This window comes from Venturia canescens, chromosome 4 (assembly GCF_019457755.1).
Source record: "Venturia canescens isolate UGA chromosome 4, ASM1945775v1, whole genome shotgun sequence".
Classification (NCBI taxonomy): Eukaryota; Metazoa; Arthropoda; class Insecta; order Hymenoptera; family Ichneumonidae; genus Venturia; species Venturia canescens.
In genome coordinates, this window is record NC_057424.1 from 20,460,298 (window position 1) to 20,485,446 (window position 25,149).

General features: G+C 43.2%; 1 protein-coding gene across 1 annotated transcript in view; it reads left to right on the forward strand.

Moving 5' to 3' along the window:
• Window positions 1-25,149, forward strand: part of LOC122409167 (hemicentin-2-like) — a 144,615-nt gene that overhangs the window by 27,368 nt on the left and 92,098 nt on the right. Inside the window, exons 3-4 of the mRNA XM_043416507.1 lie at window positions 2,648-2,786; window positions 18,123-18,319. Coding sequence (XP_043272442.1) covers window positions 2,648-2,786; window positions 18,123-18,319 — 336 coding nt within the window. The remainder of the gene's footprint in view (window positions 1-2,647; window positions 2,787-18,122; window positions 18,320-25,149) is intronic.

Consider the following 25,149-nt stretch of genomic DNA (forward strand, 5'->3'; position numbering starts at 1 on the left):
GTTCAATCCATTAGCTCGAGTCCCAAGCAATCCCTGTAACTCAATTCATGAACTCAAACAAGAATGCGTTTACAAAAGTGGGTGTATTGTTGATCTCTCAATACCCCAACAAGACGAACGATATTTCTGCTCCTTTTTTTCGGCTTAATTTTACCGATCTCGTAGATTATTTGTCAGTGTCCATTTCGGAAGATTGAACTGCTTCAGTTTCCCGAGGTTCTTCACCCCTCGAACGACAGAAAATGGGGCTATCGTGGATAAGGAAAGAAGAAAAAACAATGGAGGAGAGCTCAAAAGGCATTTATTTGTCTTCGTAGGTTTACGCAGCTTGCGCGTACACAGTGGTGAGTCATTAAGGAGGTATTAAGGAGGCACTTTTCGTATACACAAAGATAGATGCGGCGGCTTCGCTCTCGTCTTGGGACATAACTCGTGAACTCCCGAGATATATACAGACAAATGCGCTTTCATCTCCGGGAACGTTCATTTCTTCGCTCTCCGATTCCCTCTCCCGATAGATGAGAAGAGAATCTTCTAGTAGCGATAGGAGTGCCTAAGTTAATCCCTCGAGCATGCTTCTCGCAGTCCCCTCGTGTGTTTGGTTCCTCACGAGCAAGAACTCAAGGAGAATGAAAAAGAGAGAGAGAGAGAGAGAGAGCACGAGGAGCGAGAGACGGGGGTGTAAAGAGAATTACGAGATACAGCATTACGGCAGGTCACCGAGACGATGCACAAAGACAAGACTCCGAGAGGCTGCTGGAGGTTGGGATCGAAACATAGCAAAAGTACTCTTCGTACGCTTGCTCGTTCAAGAACATAATGGCATTAGTGGTTTACGTTTTGTGGCTCTCGTAACGTCGCTGGCGCATGGGCCAGGCGAACCCGCAGTCAACATCATGCCCCATCCGCCGTCTCACCCCAACCAACCCCAAAGTATACCAAGGTCTTTCTTCCGCTTCTATTCCTCTTCCTTCCCCTCGCGTCCGCCGACCCTTCTTCTTACCGACCGTGCACATACTCAGCAAGTCCATGTAGGCGGACAAACCTCCTACTATTCTATATCCCAAGGGGAAGAAATAACGTTTATCCGATGTTCCTGATTCCTCTCTAGTAAATTGGATACTTCGCTGGAACGAACGAGGAGTACATGAGTAGGCGAGACTCGTCGACGAGAATTGTTGGATTCTCGCAACTAGGCAGAGGAAACGTTGCAATTATGGTCCGACTCTCGTTTTTTTTCTCCCCATTCTCTTCTTGCCAGTGAAAAACGTTCGATGCGAAGCTTCTGCACACATTAGAAAAGCCGAGAATCTCCTGTACGAATTTTCCATGATGTCCGTTCGAGCAACTTAAGTACGATGTCCGTCTTTGGCGAACAAGCATTTGCTTTTAGTCCTTATATGGACATGCCTCTCTCTCCCTTCCTCTGTATATGGACTCCACTTCTAATACCACGTATACACTCGCCTGTGTACTCGGTACGTTACACTATTATGGAATTTAACCGACGATTTAACCCCGTTGTTCGAAGATTCTGAGCCTCTAAATTTTTTTGCAATTCGTTTTTTTTTAAGATCTTTCTATACTGAGAACCAACTGGGAAATATCTTTGAATCTTGAGGCTCAACGGTTCTTTCGTTTTCGATAAAGAGTTGATATTTTCGTAAACAACAATCAAGAAAAGTCTATTTGCGCATAGAGAATCGCATGGAACTGCGGCTGGTCAGTGCTTTCCGTCTTCATTCTTCGTCTGGCTCTATATCTAGAAATTCTGCCGCAAAATCGTTCGCCCAACAAAATGATTGCGGCGTTCTTTAGATTCAAGTTAAGCACGAAGATGCGATAGCAACGTACGCAATCCGACAGTCGCTTCGTTAGATCACGATTTTACGAGACTCTCCGGGTCCCACTAATACGTGGAATATATTCGCACATGCCTCGACTGTCAATGAGGCATTGTTTAATGAATAAAAGAACGGTCTAGTCCCGACGGAGTTTTTATCTCGGAAAATCAGTGCTCGTGTTGTTGAAGCTTTTGAAATTACTGGCGTCGATTCGTGGGCGAAAGAGCGAGCGAATCCTGCTCTTTCGTTCGTCCATTTCGAATCGGTAGAATTCAGAAATTTCAATCGTCCAGTTTCCTCCTAAACGAGAGATGAAATTCCCAGCTGAAGCATCGATCGACATTTTACCCGACGTATAATACTTTAACCAAGAATTTATATTTATACCGCGAACGCACCGACAAATCTTTTAGCTTTTACAGGCAAGCGTTTGAGTGGAACGAGAAATCGGAAAAATGAGATTTGTGAGCGCGCTCGCTGGAAAATCGATTCGAATTCAAGAGAAAAAGTCTCCCATAAAACCATGTGTGCTCCGTCGCTACCCCTGGAATTTTTTCTTCCGCTCAATCGTGACAAAACAATTGGACGAGTCGATGATCCTTTATCAAATAAATTTTCCCGATTAATTGACTACCGTGAAAAACTATGAAGTGCAAGTTGCGGTGGAACGAGCTCGCACGATGTGCAACGTGCTCTCAGACGGTTACATCATTTTTACGTACTCGGTCAATCTTGAGTCCACTCCGTACGTTCGAAAACTTTTGCTTTTATCTCGATATCAAACACGCTTATTTATTTTGCAGGAAGAGTCGAGACTATCCGAGGTGTCGCAGGAAGAAACGTGAGCCTTCCATGTGATATACTCCAGCAACCTCTCGCCCCAAACGACGCGGTAACCATGTTGCTTTGGTTCAAAGAGCCCAGTGGGGAACCCCTCTACAGGTACGTTAATCTAACAACGAACAGGAGAAAGCTTGGTGTTTACAGCATGTTCCTGATCACTAATGCATCAGCTTGAGAATCGAATTCAATTGGCGATGGATTTTCAATGCTGTTTTCTCATCGGAATTTTGTTTTATTCACTTATCGGCGAACGGTCATCGATCGATTGAGCATTTTGAGATTTACAAGATATTTGAAACGCACGCGTTTTGTGTATAACTGTAATAACCGATCTCGGGTCGAGGCTGAACTTTTATCCTTGGTCTTTGTGTTTCTTACGTGAAAAAAAGTAATAAAAATGAAAATTTTTTCACGGTTTTACACGCGTGATGCACTTCGACTGAAAAGATCTTATTTAGCACATAATTTTTCTTCCTCCCATCAGTTTTCTTGCTGATTTCCCTTACGAGATCAAAATTATATATGCCACGACCACAATTCAACGTCCGAGCGTGTACCGAAAGTTTTGTTATCCTGGAAACTCGTTGGTTACGTAGCAGGGAAAAAAGTGTGCGTTTTAACCTGAGAGTTTTTTAAACTCCCTGGTTTATTATGCGCACGTGAATCAAGCTCGTTTGAATGAGAAAGCTCGCACAAAGCACACAAATGGAAGATATGCTTGCCGAGATCCATGCTCCGTGACCACTCGTCCCTACCTCTCACGCTATCTTTGTCCGTGTTTTACTTCTCACCCCTCGGCCCTTGTCCCTCCGCGCTCCCTCCGAGCGTGCACTTTGTTCCTCGTTTATTATGCGCATTACGTTGGCTCGGATTACGACACCGTAAAACAGCCAGTCGCAGCACGCGACCTTCGACAAGGACCTGGCTAGTGAGACCAGCGAATAGGGAAATGGTGTACAGTGTGGAAAGAGGCAAATTGCGCTATAAGTACCGAACGCGTCGAAAGCTCAAAGGAATTAAACGTAAAAGAGACTATTGACACGGTATGAACAGGCTAATCTAAAAACGCTTGGAGCCTTTATTATACGAATGCCAAATAAATAAACGTGAACATTCCGTTGAGTTAAAGAAATATGCACAGAAAAAACAAAACATTCGTAATTGAAAATTACTTGAATTTAATATCCAGAAACGAATTTTGTGAGGAAATATTATTTCAACGCTTCAGTTTCACTTTTTACGAATCGAATCCAAAAACATATTGACACGAGGAAACGACGAATGGAATCAGAAGACGCACGAGAGACTATTTTTCCTTTCGTTAAATAAAATATTCGACGAAACGATTGGATATTGAGCACATATGAGTGCTGGAAAATCTCTTGTTTTGCTCGCCTATTCTCGTAACTCCGTGTCTCGGCCCAAAGCTACGTTTATTTCGCGCAAGCTCCCTGTGGAGAAAAAAAACGAAATGGCTGCAAAGTTTGTAGGAGCGTTGCGAGTGTTCTCCGGCCCATTTTTCCACGACCCACGGGACAGAAACACCATAAAAATTTAGAACGAGAAAATGACTGACTGACACGCTGCTTCTCCGATATCTCTTAATATATCGCTCTCTCGTGGTTCTTTCAACGTTGCCTCTAACCTTTATTCCTTCCACTTTCTATTCGATATGAAGAACAAAGAATCAGAAAAACGAGAAAAAGCAACTTATGCGAGATAACCCAGATGAAGAGCAAGTGCGAAAAGCCGTATAAATAACGCTGAAATTCTTCAGGGTACGATCCATCGAGCTGACACCGTGAATATAAACGCTAAGGTTGATAGAAAGGTACCCTGTCCGACCCTCCGCTTCATCACCGACCTTTATCGCGTAAACGAGCCAATCTCCACCGCATTCCTCATCCTCAAGGGTGACGTCCACTCCATTCATGACTATTTATATGAAACTCCTTCTCAGAAGAATAACTGTATAAATCGTGAGGTCACACGATTACGAACACTTAATCATTTAACCAATTTTCTTCATTGAACAACGAGGTTCCAACGGAAGATGTATCTCGTGCCTATATTTCTTATTGTAGTAACGAATGAACCGGCATATCCAGAATCTTACGGTGCGGTGGTGGGGACAAGAAAAAATTTCGCGACGATTCCGAGATTCGTTGATTTTTGAAAGAATGATGATGGCAAGCCGAAGAATTTAGAGAAGAATCTTTTATGGTTGTATAGAAAAACATGATTGATCCAGTTTTACTTTTTCAGATTGGAAAAATATGGAAAATTTAGTTTCTAGTCTGATGTTGTAAATTACAAATAAAACTGTTACGAGTTTGATATAAATAATTGGAAAAGGGTGGGGTTCGATATGTCGGATAATCGAATTGTTGAACGGTCGATATTTCAAAATTTCAAAAATTGTGATATAAGATTAGAGAAAAATAAGTAATTCGAAATTCCTATTCCCGATCGACTATTTAGCATATTACGTGTTTAATCGAATATATCCCTTCTTTGAATTCGTATTTACTCGAAAATATATATTTCGATAGCTTGCATTTCGAATGCACTTTTTACAGACCATACGAAGGCGAAAAGCTCATATTTTCGAATTCGAAATGCAGAATAGTTGTTTTATAGACAGACCAGAATGTAGAGTAGTCCAAAATCGAAAGTGAATTTTTCGAGCCTTAAAACTTGGATATGCAGAATAGCGATGGCTCGAAAAGGCGAAGGTCAAAATGGCCACGGTTGAAATTGGGGATCACTAGTCCGAGTGAGTGAGTAAGAAGCGTTATTCTCAGCTCCGCTGCCTTTATTTATTTCGATCGGTCGACTTTTTAGTGTTTCAGTATTTCAACCTCAGTAATATTTGCTCTTTCGTTATTATATTTTCGAAATTGTGAATATATTGACAGTATTGCTAATTGTAATAATTTATGAATCGAAAGAGTGGTAGTCGAATTTTCGAAAAATCGAGATCGTAGTCGTCGTTCTGTGGGTGATTCGTGCCTCGTACCTCGACGTGCCTTTATCAAAACGAAGGTGTTGGAAGATAGAAGATTATATTTCTGATTATATTTGGCAGTATCTTCATTCCTTGAGGGATTGTGTGGCCCGGAAGGTGGTTAGAACATTTTCTTTTCCGCGGTTTCCGTCACTTGTTCCTTCCTATCCGGTCTCTCATTCCATTCGTTTAAATTCCTCTGTACTTTGTAAGAAACATCTCGGTTTCTTTTTTTTTTTGGTTGCCTTGCCTTGGTACTCGCGTGCCGAAGAAGCAAAAGGGAGATGCGAGACGGAGTAAGGGAGCGAAGAAAAACAGAGAGTGGAAAGATGAGAGGTAAAGAACATTCTCGAGTTTCCTTCGTCCTTCGACGAACAGCGCAAGGGAAGTACAAACCAACCGATGGAGTTGCAAGGATTCCGAATACTGATTGTCAGCTTACCACAGCTTTCTTATGAATAAAACAGACGCTGCGATCTCACGGCGTTTTGTCTATAGTTGCGAGCGAAACATTTTGCAATAAGCCCTCCCCCTGGCCCGAGCTTCGCGGACTGGAGCGAGCGGGAATCGCGCGAGAAGACGAACAACGGAAGAGAAGAATGCTTTATATATCGTACCGCAGCCCTGTTGTTTATCCAGCATAGAGCGTCTCTCGGCTCTGCAGTCTTGCACCCAATTCCTCCGTATTCATTCTCGCTGAACGGCGCTATTTTCCATTCTTTTTCTTCTTACTTACTGAATTATTCAACAAATCCGAAAACTAAGTGGTGCTGTTGGGTAATGTGTGAGTGAGAATGAAAAATGAAACGAATTGTTAGAATGAAAAAAATAGCGGAAAAACTGTCGCCGTAACGCGATTATATTCTAAAACAGATACAAGAAATCGTGTCCCCGTAAAATCCTCGTAATAAAACTGGAGGCTCTTCCCCTTTTCTTTCCTCCTTCAACTAGGACTCGAGAGCTTCCTTGTTCCCGGAGAAAAGCGCAACCACAGACTTCAAGATTGAACCCTTAATTGTTTGAGTGGTGCGGGAAGACTCGATTTACTCGGACCTTCTTCGATAAGGACTTTAAGAACTCGGGCATCGAGTGCTTTTGAAAAAAAAAAGCTGTCTAGTGGGTTGACGAGCAGTGATCGGAAATAAGATTTGACACAGAATAGGGTTCGCACAGAATGAAAAAAAAAAATGGAGAGAGACGAAAGAAACGGGAATAAAGAGAGACACAAAGATTGAGAAATTAGCGAGTCGCATACGCCAGTGGTGAATTAAACTTGAAGATTCGAAAATACAAAGATAAAGTACGAGTCCCGAGCTGAGTGGATGCAGCACGAGAGGATAAGAATGTAACCGCACCAACGAGCGAACTGTGTGGCCAGAGGAAAGACAAACGCACGAGAAATGTCCCATCAACGTCTCCGGAGGATTTAGCCCCAAGGCCGAAGCAGAGTCACGATTCCCTCCGAGGAACAGGTCACTGCCGAGAGGGAGAGAGCGAAAGCAAGAAAAAGCGAAGGAAAGATGGAAGCAAATGCTTGAGGATTGGATGATTGAGCGGAACGCTTGGGCAGCGGACCGAATGCATTTTACTGCTTTAAAGAACGTAAGCCATGACATTCCCGGTGTGAGAAAGCGATCGAAGAAAGCTTCAGCACTCTCCGTACACGGGCGCTTTCGCTCTGCTTTTTATAAATGCAAAAGCCCTATCATATTTTCGACGCGGAAATACTCACTATGGATCTACATAATTTCGTGAAAAATTTACATTCTCCAGGCTCCAAAGATAAATTCACTTGCCTAATTTGACAAGATAAATTCACGTCCGTCACCGAACCTTACACGCAGTTATGAAAAATTGCTTCAGTTTCTTCCTTCGCACAATTTACACTGCACATTTCTAAGCATATCCTTTCGATCGATCGAAAAATAATTTTGCAGCAAGTTTCGTATACGGAATATCAACCCATTGGAAGAGCCACCCAAATTTATTTCGAGTAAATTCAAAATCGATTCGTAATGATTCTTCGAATATTCATTATACGACTTAAGTACCGATTCGATGCTCGTAAAATCTATAATTAAATCCACTTTGTATTTCACGATTGAGATCATACACGTTTATCCCTATAGCGCAATAAAGAGAGAGAAGGGTTACGTGTGGGAGACGTTAAAAGTGTGCAACGTCGTCAGCTTTCGGTCTCAAGATCGTTTAGGATCGACCTTAAGGTCCTACCCAGCAAGTAAAATCCAATTTGTCGCTAGGAGGTAAGAGTATACTCCGTCTCGTCGTATACTCTTCGCGTACTGTCTTCCAAGCGACTATCCCGTGGAATATTACCTTCTTATTGGTGAGACGTGTCTTCCCTTGAAGAGATAGTCTCGAGCCAAGATATGTACGCTTCTTTTGTATACATGAAGAAGATCCGCACGATCGTGGTGTGCAGCGAGCACACATCGATAGACTGAAATACGAGGTCTGCTCAGAGAGTGCGAAGAATACGAGCGTAGGAAGAACAGAAGGGAGCAAAAATCACGCACGAGCATGACGAGTATGAAGATCGTGAAAGTGTCTGAACGAACGTTTCGAAAGTATTAAAAAGGGCCTTTTCCATAGGGACGAGATTGATCGAGCTGCCCTTCGCTCTATCCGGTTGAACTTCTGGGACACCCTGTTTATTTAGAGACTTCAGACTCTCGACGGTTCAAGTAAAGTCGAATGAGGTTGAAATTGACAGCCGAGGGAGGCTCGCTTGCCGCTCGATCGAACAGCATGATCGAGAAAGTCCGTGACTCTGGCTATCCGTATCGACGACCGGGTGTAGCTTTCATCGTAAATGCGGGCGCGCTTCCCTCAGGTTTTTGTAGAAAACGAGAGGGACATGCCTCTCAACTTCGCTCGTCCTCATATCCAAAAGTATGCTCCAAAAATATCTGAGACTTGGATCCTAACACCATCCGTTCTTCCCAACGTCACGTATCTTCCCTATTTCTCTTCGTGTATTAAGTGCTCACTAAAAAACTGCCGGATCTTTTATACGAATGCGCTTTTCGAGGACTGTCAAGTTTTTTACCGCTCGTTGATAAGCTCATGTTTTCTGACTGATCGTTCGCTTTCTTTCTCTTGTGAGTCTTGGGAACTTGCCAAAATGATTTATTACTTCGCATAGAAAAGTATTTTGCGACTGAATTTTAGTGCTTCGGTCATCGTTACCATTTTTCTAACTCTATTCACCCTCACCGGGAAGCAACAGGATCGAGCGGCTCTTCATTCGTCTTTTTCTTCGAACGTTTAACAGCAAAGTATCGAGAAGAAATTCAAGTTTTTTCGTGCCTAAGTTACCACCATCTCGAATCGTTCATTATTCTTTCTTGATCCCAATCAACTCAGCCAACAAACTGTCTCTTCATCTCCCAATATTTTATCTTCAACCGCGTAGGAGCCTTTTCGCACTTTCATGATAGAGAATACAGCAAAGTAAACGTTTAAATATGCAAGTAATATTGTTCCTGAGGCAAGAAAGGGCTCGTTTCCCGGAAAACTTGCCTCCAATTTGCACAACCCTCTTGACACGACCTCGAGAGTCCTCTCCTCCCCAAGCCCCGTACGAGACTTCAAGCTCTGATGTGTGTTGCTTCGCTAAAGCGGTATGACAAAACGAATAACCTGCCATGTCTGAGCAGTGTATAACGTCATCCCTTATCTTCATCTTTTATGATATTCACCACTCTCCTAAAGTAATGAAAGAACAAAATAATTTGAACGATGGCAAATTACGGTAAACAAAATTTTCATCAATTTTTTTGTGTACTTTATTTCTCATTATTATCGTATCATTTGAGATATTCAAGTTCCTGACGGAATAAGTTAACCTCGGTATTATACGCGGTAAGGGGAGGCTTACGAAGTGATCCAAATGCGTATTTCATACAGAAGTTCCAGTCGGGGTCGAGCCTACGACGCACCAACTTTCTTAATTCCAATAATCCGATCTTAAGGCCGTCGGATTGTACGTGACAGAGAGCTCATATAATGCCGTCAGGCACAAGGCTGTTCAGCCATGGGGTGAATAAGTCGTGAAAACATCGCCAATATGAGATCCAACAAAGCGAACAATCAAAAGGAAAATATTTTTGATTATCTTCATTTCTATTTTGATTGAACTGATAAATGAAGAAAATATTCTCTACTTTGGACTCGTATTTCTCAGCTTCTCGTATCGGAGCCAATCACACTGTTTCACATGTGATTTGTGATTTACTTATTCGTTTCGCCCTATAAAATCTTGTAATCTCGTAATCGTGCTTTAGCTTTCCTTTTCAGAGTCGAAACATAAGTAAATGAGTGGTACATTACGTACAGTTGTTACTACAACGTTAAATCTCAGTAGTTGGAAGTTTAAACTTCTCAGAAGGGAACTACAAAGTCTCAAGCATGTGGCAAAAGAAGCGTCGCAGGTTCGCAGCGGACGAGCTTTATGCTCCGCTGCTTTTATTCCTCAGCTTGCAAAGTGCACGCGAGACAGTTCGTACGTCGAGACTTCTGTAGGATTACGCAAATCCAAACTCTCGAGAAAATGATTGATCACTCGCGACGCACGGGAAGAGAAATGGAAGAGGAAAATCTTTGGCCTATATACGCAGCTCCAGCTTCTCAGAATCTTTGAACGAATGAAGATTTCCGGAAAGCTCTGAATCTTCGCTGGAACAAATTCACCAGCTCTCGAGCAACTTTTACGATTATTTTATCCATCGCACGATGGAAACAAATGCCCCTTAAAAACTTGTTTTTTTTTTTACTATCCACCATTCGATTACCACTTTGACAAAGTACTTTTTCAATCGAAATCTTTTCACGTTTCATTTCGCATTGATTAGAGTTTTTTTTTACTCATTTCAAACAATAATTCGTGTAATAATGAATTGACTGTATACTGCGTGCCAAACTCCGGTTCCTTCAGAGTTTCAGTAACTGAATTGAAAAAAAAAACTTGGAATTATTATTTATAATTTATCTTTGCAGAAATGACATTATCAACAGTAAGCCGTGATTGCTTATCGCGACCAGTGGCGCGTGCACCGCCCTAACCACTGCTGCCAGAGTTGGGGAGAGGGAAATGGGACGAGTCTCGAGGCGAATAGCGACGGCACAATAAGAAGTAACCAACTTTCAACGTGAAATAATATCAACAGAAGTTAGGCTAAATGAGAATTCATTCAAATCGGTTATCAGCCAAAAGTAAACCACCAATAATTCAGTAAATAATTCAATCGGAATGTATTGTTTTTCGAAAATATCTCAAGGAAAAAAACCTCGAATTATTAATTCGAAGCTATTCTCAAGTTTCCTTCTATGGAAGAACATATTCAGAAAAGTGTTTCGTTCTTTTTGCTTCATGGGTGCTCTCGCCCTTTGAAAAATCTGTCCTTTTTCCGACGAGACATTATAAGACGTGCCAACAATTTTCATTCTATTTCATTCCAATTAGCCGGGTCAAAAAGAAAGTTTGCCAGGCAGGTCCGGGGTTTGTTACTCGGGACAAGCCCGTCACAGAATAGTTGCCCGAGGGATGATGAAAAAAAGTGGTGTACGGAGGAGAGAAGCCGAGAAAGCTGGAGCGAAAAAGGGTGCAGAGGAAGCCGACAAGGGCTGGAAGAATATGAGAACGGAGTTGAAGCGAGAGAATGAAACTGAAGGCTGGCGCTAGCAGTGAACAACTGTAGGAGGATATGGGCAGTGTAACTCCCGGTAGAGGGACGGTGTTATCTCAAAGCTTCTACAATATTCTATCTGTATGAGCGGTGCTGTCAGGAATCCAACGTATATGCGCGCTCTGTGCGCGCTTGTTTGTTCATCAAGTTATCCCTCAGCACACTACGTCCAGACTCATCCGTCTTTGCCTATCTACTTTGCTTTTTCCTCCTGCGCGTGAGACTCTTTGTGGCCACTATTTTCCTCTCCTATTTGCAAATCCTCGATTAAACCACGAGCATCTGGTAAAGGTTGGACAAACGCTCGACATCGCTAGACCGGCAAGAAAGCCAAGAGTCGTCGAGAGCGCCCGAGCACAAGGGATTCGAAGCAAGACAAAGCGCACTTGCTCCAGCTCTTGCACACCGACCACTAATGTGACGAGAACACTTCCTCTCCACCTGTGCTCCGCGCTTCTCTCCCCGGTTCATCATCTTCGCGTTACCACGAAAACGCGAGGAAATTGAACGGGAATGCTTACCTACCGTGACTGCACTGAGATACTCTGCGGGCGTAAGCCAAGAAAAATATCAAATCGATTCTTCAAACACTCTGCTCCAGCTCCGGAGATCACGTCTCAGGAGGTTATTCACTCTCTATATGTACGACAGAAGCTTCCATCTTATTTTCTTCTTATCTTATTTCTCCGAGCAAGCGAAGATCGCGGGGCTACTTTTTCCTTTTCTTTTACGTTTCTGAGGACCTGAAGGGTCTAGCTCGACATGGAAGAGGTACGGCGTAGGGCAGAGATGAAAAAAAGAAGAAAGACTGGGAGACTCGTTTCATTCTATCGGCCTTTGGCGGATGCCGTTGTAAATATTTACGGGAACCCGTACCCGGGCTGCCATTTCCTTTTCTTGTTTTTTCAATTCCGAGAAATTAAAAAAAAATCATGTATTACATATGGGAAAAGTCGTAGAAAGTGAGATCATCAGGGCTCTTTTCCAATCGAAAGTTCCAACCTAAAAATGTCATCAGGAAGTTAAAATGATGATCGAACTCGTCCTCTAGGAAGGAAGAAACATAAGGAAAGGAAGAGCCACTCGTTACGAGTGTTGGACTGCGATTAAATCGATCAACGTGAACAATCACAACGAGGAACATTCTCTAATGAATTCCACACAATTTTGCCGAATTTCAGTCCAGTTTTCTCCCACGTTTTTTTGGTTGAGCTCTAATCTTGAGTTTCGTTCAAGCGAGAGGGCACGAAGTCGAATACAAATCGTATCATTGTGCCGATTAAATTCGCCACATCTGGCGCACGAGGCGAGTTTGAAGAGCTAGAACTCGATTCGTCCCTTGGCTCGGATAGAATTTCCGATTCGTATCCGATGCATAAATATACGTAGAGAAAAATATATGTAGAGGCACAGTTAAACGATAGCCGTGGACCTGATTCTCTTTCCGATTCTGCGACGACGACAAGGTCTCGTTAAACGCAAGAAGCGAAGGGCAGATACGTACAGTCGCGCGTTGCTGGCCCGGTTAACAATGGCGCGTAACAATAAATAACTACGACCCAGTTTTCTCGGCTCTGATTCCGTCCCAACGCTTGGATTCTCTCTCGGTCTCTTTCTCTGTGCTGGTTGTGCAAGATTTCCAGTCTGGAAAGGGGCAGTTCTCATAGAAGCATAGTTTGCTGGTACGTTCATTCGTTCACCGTTCCCTGGAAGCAGGGCTATCCGGGATGAGGTAGTCTGTGCGATCGCTATTACGAGTCGGTAAACGGTGCGGACAATGGCACGATAATTCGAACTCGCTGTTGGAACATGCCGCACATTTTCTCTCCTTCTCTCTCTCTCTCTCTCGAGAGAGAGTCCTCCCTTTCTTTTTTCTCTATCCATCTCGTAAGCTCACCAAAGCTGGAGTATATTTGCCTCACTCGAATGCGAGTGTCTGCCAGTGTGCATTACACGAATACACATGCGGGTGTAACGCAGGGAGGGTGTGTATCGAACGCCTTCTCGCAGGACATCGTATGTGTACATAACAGGTATGTAATCGCTTTAGTAGATTGCTCGTCGGTATAGTTTTAACGAAAATCTATATATAAACGCAAATATCTGTACAGCATGCGGAGAATCCCTGGCGTTGTTGGAGCGATCTGCACCATCGAGCGGCCAGTTCTATGTTTAGTTTGGTTCACCGCGAAAAATCCAACTCAATTTTCTCGCGAGCAATTACCGCAATGAAAGGGACTCGTGCAGCCAGGGACAATTCTGGTCTCGGCGTCTCCGGTGGAAAGTAGAGTATTCGGAGTTTCTCAGAACGGAGGAAGCGAGAAATCAGATCGGAGCGAGTACTCCGTCGAAAGACAGTGAGCGATTTTTCGCTGGGATGAAATCTCACTTGTCGCCGAGTGGCAAACGGATCCTGCGCCATTTTGGCACCGGCTTGATCTTTCGGCGCGCCGCGATTATGCGACGCGCACGAAGACCGACTACGTACGGACAGAAGTTGACGCATACGGGGAGTAACTGGTGGATAAGAGCCGAGGACAGACGATTATAGGGCGAGGATACTACAACGAGCGCACGTAAGGCAGCACCACAATGGCTTGGCGGAACAATCGCTCGCGTCGATCGAGGCGAAATAGTTTCCTTGCAAGCGTTAACCGAAGCAGCGCCGCTCCCTTCGTCAGACTTTATATATACGCTGCACTTTATGTACACACACGTTTTATGTATTTTCGTACATAAATACAAGTGTGTGTACGACACACAGATATGAATTGGGTTTGGCAGGTTGGGAGGGAAGGGGAAACACAGAAGCACAGAAGCACAGAATGTGATAGAATCGGGAAAGGGCTTCGTCCGAAGTATATATGACGAGAAAGGACGAGTACGAGAGAATAGAGGACGCACATTGCAGCTCTAGCCTCCATCGTCAGCGTTTTAATGTCTCTGGGCTTTGCGCTTCTTTTTCCCTTTTCGCCTCTCAAACTCTGTCTCTCTCTCTCTCTTTCCATCTTTTTCATCCTTTTCCCACCATCCGCACAGAGTCAGCGTTTCCTATTACGTTTTTTATACGCAGGAGCTATCGTTGAAATGATTGTAAGAGAATGTCCCGTACACAGAAACGAAATTTTAACTGTCCCTTCGACCTATTCAGTTGGTAATGGTAAAGCAGGTTCGTAATATATCACCGCTCGCGAGAAATTATAATGACCATGCGATGTTGCTTGCTTCAAAAACAAGAAAAAGGATTTAAAAAAACGTTATAGAATACGCGATTCGAAATACGAGTCGGTGTTTGACACTCCAGTCGTGGAAATAATTACTCGCACAGCTCCATCGCGTACACTCGGCAGCTTTCGTACATCCTCGGCATTGAAAAAAGAAGCAGGTGCAAGAGGGTTGTTTTTCACGAGTCCGTGTAGCAACGTACACAGCTTCATGCCACCCCACGAGGCTGCCTAAGCCTCGGAATTGCACCATATCAGGACAAAATAGAAAACACACGCGAGCTGTAAATCCTTCGTACTATTTTCAGACGACGCTGTTTACGGTTAGAAAAGTCGAAACCAGAGGTTTCGTGTTTACTTTATTTTCATTTTTTTCGGCCAGAGTAAAAGGAGAAACAGCCTCGACTGCTCCCTGCATTTGTACTCTCGCTGTAGGGATCTCAACGAGAGTAAAGCAAGTACGTAGTACAATCCACTTTTCAATACACAGCGAAACGTTTTCACGGATCGGTGTAAAGCCTCCCTCATGTGCACCGTTCCTTCTCTTAACCCCGTTACTCATGCTTCAACATTACGAGAAAAAAAAACAGCGCGTTTGCTCTTAACAAGAACTCGAGGACTCTCACTTGATTTCACTCTTTCACTCAGCGCATGCCTCCACGTTAGTGTGTTTCCTTAGAATACTGGATTTTCTCGAAAGCACATAGAATTGCTGTTTCGTATCAAAGTGAGGACCTGCCCAGAGTCCCTTTTCTGGGGATGGGCCATGGTTCCTCGTATAAGCAGGTGGCAGAGTTCGTCGTTTTTCATGATTAACAAAGGCGAGTGAGGAAGGGTTGAATAACCGGACGTGGAAAGTCATTCGGAGCAAAATCCTCGAGTACAACGTCGTTAACGCGTGCAGCACGCGTAACACGATGTATGGGTACAGGACAAAGCAGAACAGGCGATATTGAAATTGAAAACAATTGTGAATTTGCGGTGAAAATATATCGAGAAAAGCTTTTAAGCGTCCCCTCAGTGTTCGCCGTTTCATCGAAATATGAAAGCTCCCCCCTCGATCGTTCTCAAGGCTTTATCGAAAAAATTTACAGGCGTGAATAACCGAGACGTCACAGTGATAACGTCACGAAGCAATTGCTGAGCGTGAAGTAATCCCTGAAAGCTCTCGTAGCATCGAAAAAGCGTAGGAAGGAGCGAGGGAGGTGGAAAGAGAGAAGCGGAAAAAAGTGAGAGGAACGTTCGACGATTCGCGGTAAGAAAATGCTTGTCCCGACGTTGGAAACGATCGTTTGAACGCTCGTAACGACCCGACGAAATCGAATTGTACGTTTTGAACGTCGTTTATGTACGTATCGGTGACAAACGATATGACCAACAGATGTACTCTCGGGCACACGTGAAGCATGAACGTCGAAACGACGTGACCCGAGAAACCGCTTTCGTCCTTCGGCACAACTTTAATGGCGGGTTTATATGGAAATTTTGCGGCTAACGATTCTGGTTGGACACGGGAGCTCAAAAGACATCTAATGTTTTGTGGCACAAGAAAAATAGTTGGAGCGAACGCCTCGCGCAGCCCAGCTCTATTAGAACTTGGGATATTTTCTTCTCCGGTTTTCCACTACGTTGAAACCGACCATTTCGCTTGTCCTGTGCAGCGTTTCCGCTTCCGGAAACAAAAGTTATCTCGGGCAAATTATATTTTCCACCTAAAGACGACACGACTGGCCAGCAATGCTCTGACTACTGCTTTCTGCCACCCAACAAGATGTGACTACACACTACAAAATTTGTCTCTCCTCGGCTCTTCTTTCTTCCCCCTTTCTCTCTCTCTCTCTCTCCCCCGGCACTCTTTTCTCCTCTCGCAATTACAATGGCTTAATTTTATGCGCCAAGTTAAATTCCTTTTAAGAGTCCCCAGAGTGGAGTGGTTACCGCGGATCCCACGCTTCTATACCTTTTTACCTCGTCTCGTCATTCCCCTGCGCCCCCTTCCACCTCCGCCATTCTCTTGTCCGCAGCTTCTGTTTCTACTCGGAGAACCGGTAACTGGCCGTCATCGGACCAGACCCAAACAGGTACACGCAGACTCCTGCGAGACTGTCGTCTCTCCTTAATGTAACGTCCATGAACACATACAGAATCCACGTCCTATGCACAAATGCAATATTTATAACCTGAAAGTCAGCCGCACCAACACCAAAACGTGAAAAATCTTTTATTCTTATTCCCGCTGTTTTCTTCATCACTCCTTTTCTCTCCCCAGACAGCCGAATAACATTAGCGCTCCGACTCTGATTCACTTTTATGAGCCGCCTCGACTATTGTAACGTTTTAACATCGTTTGAGCTATTATTATAAGTATTTCTCTGTCTTTTTCTCACTCGTTCGCTCCCTTCTCACAGTATTCGATTTATGAGCACATTTTCCCATTTAATAATTTATCCGTCGTTCCAAATGCACGTGAATCGTTTTGTCTTAACGAGGGATTTTCATTGGTGAATTATTGCATTGAATAATGTTTGATTAAACTCATCGGGCGTTAAGGACTCGGCGCCATCTTTTCACTGCATTACGAGTGCTTTATTTGAAACATGAAATAGAATTTAATTTGATGGAGTTAGAGTGTGCTAAATAACCTCAAAACTATTCTAAATTTATTGGGCAAAAGTGCATACGCATTATTACTAGAAGCTTTCAATGCCACGGCAGCTCTGTACGAGCACAGCAATCAGGACTTACGATGAACCATTATTCCCGGATAATAGAACTTCGTAATAACACTCAAAATCATTCGCACCAAACCTCAAAAATGCTCAGCGTTAACGTGTCTAAAATGTTCGGTGCAGAAAATCATAAGTGACGAGAACTCCATTAGAAGTTTTCTTTCAACGTCCGCAGTGTGACAGTCGACATTCGCAGTGCTTGCACAGCGAGATCGGGGAGAATTGGACGAACCGAGTTTTGTCGATAAAATTCATGGAACGTCACCGTTAACTACCGAGGAACTTATTCGGGGATGGAGCGGAAATTCTCCAATAAACTTCTTTTCACCTCGGTCTCTTGATCCCTCCGATACATCAACCGAGCCACAACGTATCGTGTGAAAACTTTGCACTCCCGATTTAAACACAGAACCTGAAAGTGTTGGGGTTTTCCACTATTTTTGGAAGCGTGCGCCCGTAAAGTAGTGTGAAAAACATCGCTTCGACTGCTTTTAATTTTCATGAGCTACATTACGAAGGTGTGAAACTGTAGTTTCACACCTTCGTTTTACTAAAAATATTGCGAGATCCGTGGAATGGATTCTGCAACTTTCCAAACATTCTGGACTGCTTCCACTTTTCATTCCCATATCTCGTCGACGCGCGGACACTAACTTTCGGCACTTTTGTTTTTTTGTTTTCAACATAAAATTGTGTGTCAATTGCTGCCAAAGCCAGTAAGACCTTTGAAATAAAGTTAGTCCATAAAAGTTCATCTTTGATTACAGTTACGACGCGAGAAAAGGCAGAGCGAAGAGGGGAAATTCGGCGCATCACTTGGGCACGGGTTCGACCTCGAAATCCGGTCCCCCGCCGAAGCTACTGATTCAAAATTTACGGGAGAGCGACGAGGGCGTGTACAGATGCAGAGTGGACTTTCGTAACTCACCGACAAAGAACGCGATGGTCAACCTCTCCGTAATACGTAAGTTATTAACCAAGCAAACCGCGCTCGTCTCTTGATCGAATATTTTGGAAGCCGCGGAAAAAAGGTAGATGGAAGGTGTCGGAGAATTTGGGAGGAGCACTTGAGCGGATATCTTTGTAAATGATACAGAAACTCGGCGAGTTTGTAATTGAATTAATGCAGCGAGCTGATAGTAAGTGAAGCAAAGTAATGGCGAGTTTGGAGGTAGGGATCGAAGTCTGTCCGGATAGAAACGTCACAGTTGATCGGGCGGAGAATAGACCGTGTATATAGAGAGGGAGATATAGTGAGGAGAGAGAATTGGCAAAGCCAGTTGGGAGGTGAAACCACGGTCTTTGGTCCCTTACCCGCATATCACCCGATCCCATTGCCGTCGCTCGGGATCTTACGGGAACTTGGAGCAAGTATCGATCGACTGCGAGGCTGCTTTGCTGGCCACTCGCGTGTTGCTTTGGCGAAGATAGCGGCGAGTGAGGGGGCGAGAGAGCGGGAGCATTCGGGGTCTTAGCGGTGTCTGTTAATAGAATCAAACCACTCCCTCATACCGGAGGTTCGGTGGCAAACTGAGAGTCATAGACCAGAGAGAAAAGCATATAGTTGGGAGCTAAGGACGAGAAACCCGGTGAGAGAAATAGTTCGCGCACCCAGAGCCGAAAGTCACTTCGACATTGACATCTCTGATACAATTTGCCTGTCGGCGAGCCATTACGCAGAATGTACTCTTGAGAAGCTCCTTCCACTGCTTTCCATCGCAGTCTAGTACTGTGCTGATTCCGATGCGACTCAAAAGCTGCTTTTGCTGCCTTCTCGAGGTGTGACGTGAGAATACGCGCTTAATGAAAACTTGTTATCGCTGACCGTAGCAGAATTTGACATCTTCATACATCTTTTTGTTCCAAGAAGAAGCGAACTTGCATTGTTCAGGGCTCCGGAACACGTACGTACAGCGCCGGTTAGCCAGATCAGTGGCTTTTCTCCCGTTAGCAAAGAATTTTTATTCTCCGCTTTCTACGTCTGTATCTCCCTGCCCTCCCTTTTATTCTCACTCACGACTGCCTCTTGGCTATTCTCTTTTTGGCCAAGCACCAACTGCGCAGGGAGCAACAGTGAGAGCAGAACTTAGCGAGACGATAAGCACCAGGCTTCCGTGCGTCTTATGAATTCAACTTCTTGCCACCAGGAAATTAGAGGAAAGCAGAAATTTCCGGTTACGCTGATTATTTTTATGATTTGTTTTAACACTGTGTGCCCCAGTTCTAGTTCAACCGCTGCGTCGCAGAGAGCTTGCTGAGCATTTCAACCGAGACTGCTTTTATCAAGTTCAACCATCAACATTGGAAACTCCATTTAAATTCATTGTACTTTGGCTACATTGAAAGATCGATCGGATTAAGGTGCACCAATCACGAGGCGCCACTTTTTCTTATTGACGCATCACTATACCTCGAAACAATAGCCCAAGAGCCTCTTAGGAGCTTGATAAAATTGCAATATAAAATAATGGGGTAAAATTCGAGAAAAAATTGCTACCTCACTACTGTCTCACGTAACAGTCTCCTGACCTATTTTCTTTCATTCTTTTTCTTTCTTTCTGCAAAAATGGATAGTATAAAGGTACGAGAAATCTCATAACAGCTTGATTACTTCTATAACAGAATCGATACTGATTGTAACCGTAGCTAGGTGTCAACGACTGTTCGACGAGTTCTCCATCCGCATCGTATTACGTCAGACGCATTTTGTCTGTAAATTGGTTGGTCATTCAATGCGACAACGCTGCAGTAAAGCACCAGGAATCGTCACAGCTTAACGGTGCAGCGTTGCCAAATGGGAAATCTTAAAACACGCGACTTCGAAAGGTCATTTCTGTCTTGAATTTCGTAATTTCGCACATTTGTGAAAGGTTTGGAATTTGATGTGAAAAAATAATGTCTGCAAATGAGAGGATCTTCGTTCATTTCTTTTATCAGATCCTATTTCGAATGAGATGTGCGCTGCTGCTGGAAAGATGAGAAATCGAATTAATATCCGTTGACTACTATCACTGTTATTATTATCTTAGTGTTATTATTATAAGCATAGATTTCTCCGGCGGACACAAACGATATCAATATATGTATGAATGTATGTACGGGAACAATTTCGTTAAAGCACCAGCCAACGCGCCCTTGTGCACTTTCTCTGTCGCCTTCTGAATAGGCAATGAGAGAAATTGGCCGCTGAAGCACCATAAGAGACGTTTCTGGAAACGTCGTTCCAGAGACTCCAGAGCGCAATGATCTTATGGTCCGATTAGAATTTGATACGAATTTTGATACTCTCCGAGTGCGACGCTTAGAGCCATTTACTCAACCGTTACCGGGAAAATTAGTTCCAAGTGGCGTTTCATTGTGTCGCGCTGGAGCAGAGAAAAAGAAACTAGATGAAGGTAACCACATATGGGAGGGGAAAAAAAATTAGCTCCCTTGGAGATAACTCTCCGCGTGCATTCTTTTTTACAATGTAATTGAACTGCTCAAATTCGCAGTCTCTCGGGTTGCGATCTCCTGTGCAACAGTTTGGAAAGAATCTTTTGCTCAGGAAATAGAATTTTCTACAATCTCATGTCCCCGCATGAACTTTTTCGCTGAGCTTTTTTTTACCCCTCGAAAATTCCGATCAGGAAACGCAGATATACGCGGAAGAGGAAATAAACGTGACGAGCACAATCTTCCTAATCCGAGGTCGTGGAACAGCCTCCCTTGTGTATCAGACAGCATCATCGCTTATTCGAAATGAACGAGAGGAAGGGAGCTCCGAAACGTAAACGAATATATACAAATGGGGCCTTTCCTGCTCCCCCCTCAGCCGGGATTCAACGTTTCGGTGATTAATCGAATCCCATGATTCAGCCGGACTGACGAAAAGCTATCGTGTTTTACTCTTACGAGTTTGCAGGATCTTACAAAAGTCGAGAAATGCGGAAATGATCCCTGCCAAATTTGCTGCTCAAGGCAAAGCGTGGCTGGAGGAAAAGGACAATAGAACGAAAAAAAAACACTGAGAGAATTCTGTTCGTAAAAACAAAAACAAAAGTGCTCTCCCCCGGCAGTCAGTCGACCGTTCCTTTTTATCCCTCCCGAAAAATCATACAAAAATTCATTCCGCGATGCACTCAAGCTCGACGAATGCATATGAATGATGAATGGCTAAGCTGTCAAAGTTCCGGAGAAACGTACAACCAAAAAATCATACAAAGGGCATCGCAATTGTTAGCTAGGAAAAAAAACAAAAAAAAACACTGAAACGAGTGCTCAAGAGGGTGATCCGTCTTGTCCAACTGGCATGCTAAGGTCTCGATGTGACCGCGCCCTTTGACATTTACGAGGACACCGTTAGCCCCTCGCAGGTGTCGAAACTTACAAAAACCTCTGCTGTCCTCATGCATCATCGATCCCAGAAGAAGTCTCGTGACACACATTTTTTTTTTACCGATGATCCCTTCGACCGTCACTACGACACGAACAACTTGTGCCTCTCGTTTTTGTCTTCGCCTCATTTCCCTGGTTTCATGGAGAAAAGTTTATTCTCCAGAAGCGATAAAGAGTCTCTCGCGAAGGTTTTTCCACTGGAGGAACCAAACAATGAGGAGCTGAAAATGAGAGTGATGAAAATTCGATTGGAAATTCTAAGATACTGATGAAACGGAGGATCGTTTACTTCGGCTGCAAATTCATCTTGACATACTCGTTGCGCAACGTGTTAACTATTGCAGTAATTCGATTAAAGTATCAAACGATGTAAAATTCGTTAATGAAAGTTGATAGGGTGTTTTAGAGCAAAGCCAGATGAGAAGAAACAAGAAGATTAATCGTCGCGAGAGAGCGAGAGTTCCTTTTTTCCTCTCGCCCCCTTCTTCTCTCCGCGCGTGTCTCTGCCATTTTCATAATTCGTATAAACGCGAACAGTTTCCAACGAACGGAGAGCGCGAGAGGGAGAGAGAAAGGGCGAGCAAGAAACTCGGAATTCTCGAGAGAGTGAGAGTATAGTAAACGCTCCTGGATGTTTTATCTGCCGAGAGAGAAACCGCGCTACTTTGTCCGCCGGAACAGAGATCTGAGCCGGAAAACCCGTAGTTCGCTTTACCTCACTGTTCATTAAGCTTCTTACTAATAATGACTTATTATATGAGTACGAACGAGGCAGGATACACAACGAGATTAGGCAAGTACATCCGCGTGTGACGCACATATGATTTTCTGAATAAACGTCAGGAAAAACTTCACGCAGTTGAAATCTGCACTGCATTTGAAGTTTTTGTATAATTGGACGTGAATTTTGAAAACGAAAATAAATCTGAGGAAATTTGGGCAAGAATTTGAGAATCACGAGCAAAATAAAATGCCAACGAACATTTCCATCCTTTCGATCTCGACGTTCGAACAACATTTTTAAAATATTTGCTCTTCCTCCAGGTCCCTTTCAGAACATAATATATCTCGATAGTTTTAGGATACTGACAGTTTCTGCAACGTGAGCGAACTACCGACAAATTTCCTCTGTCGTCGGTTCTCCGTAGGTCTCAACTCGTCGCGTTTTATTTTATTTTTCCATCCTCCCCCCTTCACTCTATCCCTCTATCGCTGTTTTTATTCCTTCACCGCTACCCAAATCCCGTCCATCATTCGAACCACCCTTTGTCAGTGGCAACCCCTCGAACCACCAACCGTTGACGAGAAAATAAAAAATATTTGTCGCGTCATTCACGACACGCGTGCACGAGCTTTTTCTCCAGAGAAAGAGAGAAAATGTGGAGAAGCCACTGAGGAGCCATAAAAAATACAAATACTTGACTGATAACAAAACCACTTTCTTTGTAATTTCGTACTCGTCGCCCTACGATTACTCGCTAATTATTTTCACTGTTCACGGTGGGTTTATCTATACCGATAGAAAAATATTTTTATCGTACACAAATAACTGTAGTTTTGATGGAGTGAGCAGAAAAATCATTTATTCCATCAGAATATTTTCATTTTTAATTCAGATCTGCAAAAAATCATAATCCACGTTTTTTGTTACTTTTAATTCATGAAAGATTTAAATTTACTATTTTCCACAACCATTTCTGACTCGATAGTCACATGTTAGCGAATTTTAATTGCTTTTCTCCATATTACAGAGTTTATTATTCATTCCTGTCCGATTGTTTCACGTTAAATACGTGCTACGACTTCACTTGCAGCATTTTCAACAATTTTTTCGTAATTGTAAGCAGATTGCTCATACGTTTTCTACAGATTTACACGAAATACGAATATCACGGTCATCGAGTGAACCGAAGTTTGTTTTTCCATGGCCTGTCACATAAATAATGATCCTCAATGGAGTTTCCATTTCGAAAGAGACATAGAAAATTTAATTCTGCTAATGGAATTTTGTATGCGACCAAAATACGGTGGACCCTACGGCAGGACAACGGAAGCAGATGAGAATAAAGGCGAACTTCGTTTTTATCCTACTGGCCCTCCACCGTTTGAAATCTACTTTCGTCACTTTTTGTGTACATAGGTACAGCATTTTATATTTATTACTTGAAACGGTAAACGCGGACATATTGAGTTTTTACCAGTAGTTTACTAACGTCAAAAGCTGTTTAAAATTTGGCATGTCCAAGAGAAGAGAAATTGATTGATCGATTCGAAACGCTGACAGTATCGAAAATCGAAACTATATATTTTGAAAAACCAATTTTTATGTCTCGTGACCTAAAGAAAACTTTCATGACTCATTGTTACTCCGCTCACTGCAAAGTCTCGTAGTCTCGTGTGACGACTCACCATTAGTTGAAGGATTGGCTCATGACTGCAACAGTGTACTTGAATTTCGTTTTTATTTTATTCCCTTTTTCCATTTTACCTTGTAAAATATGGTACGTTGTCATTCGATCTACCGTGCATTCGTTAAGCACGAGAGCGAGTAGAAAATGTTAAAATCTCGATCTCACTTATTCGATGAGGAGGGTGCACCGTTGATTAATTTTATAATTGGTTGCATCAATTTACATAGAAATACGGTTGCTTCGCGTTACCAGAGGAAAATCTTGGAGGGAACCTGAACGTTTTTTCCTCCTATTTATTGCAAAACTCTTTTTTATAACAGGAGATGCCGTTTTAAAGCATGCCTCGAGCGCTTTTGGAATCTCTTGATTACAAACTTAAGGTGGAAAGAACAGCTTCTTCGAGCAGGCAGCATGACATCGCGACAATCGCTGCTCAGCTAAAACACGGCGCTCTGTTTTTGTTTTTTCGTTATTCAACGAACGATTCACTGGTTTCGTTGTGGCATACAAACACGTGCACTTACCGTGTTCTCGTAGCAATTTGAAAATTCGAGCCACCATCTTGGAATCCGAATTGATGCTGGGTGGAGTTCGTTCCAGTGGAAGAGGTGCGGAAATCTCCCAACATTTTTCTACGCCAGATGAAATTATTGTTTCTGTAACGGAAAATCAAGTCTTTGAAAGAATCCAAACTTTCTATAACGAATTTATAGCTCGTTGAAAAAATTTAAATCAAACGTAATTGTCGTTTTAATAAATCGCTTCTTGTAAACTTTTCCAACAGCGTACGTATAAGATGTTCGCTCTCTTATTAGCATTGTATAATCCGTTTTTTTTTACGGGCTCTTTACATTCTCGGAGTTTAATTCAAAAGCTGAATAATCGCCGAGCGAGAAGCAAGAGGGTGCGAAGCATTGATGAGAAAAAAATAAGAGCGAGACGAGAAAAACGAAACACAAACAGTTAATAAGAAAAAAATTCCCAAAAGATCGCCTGCTCCTGTGAA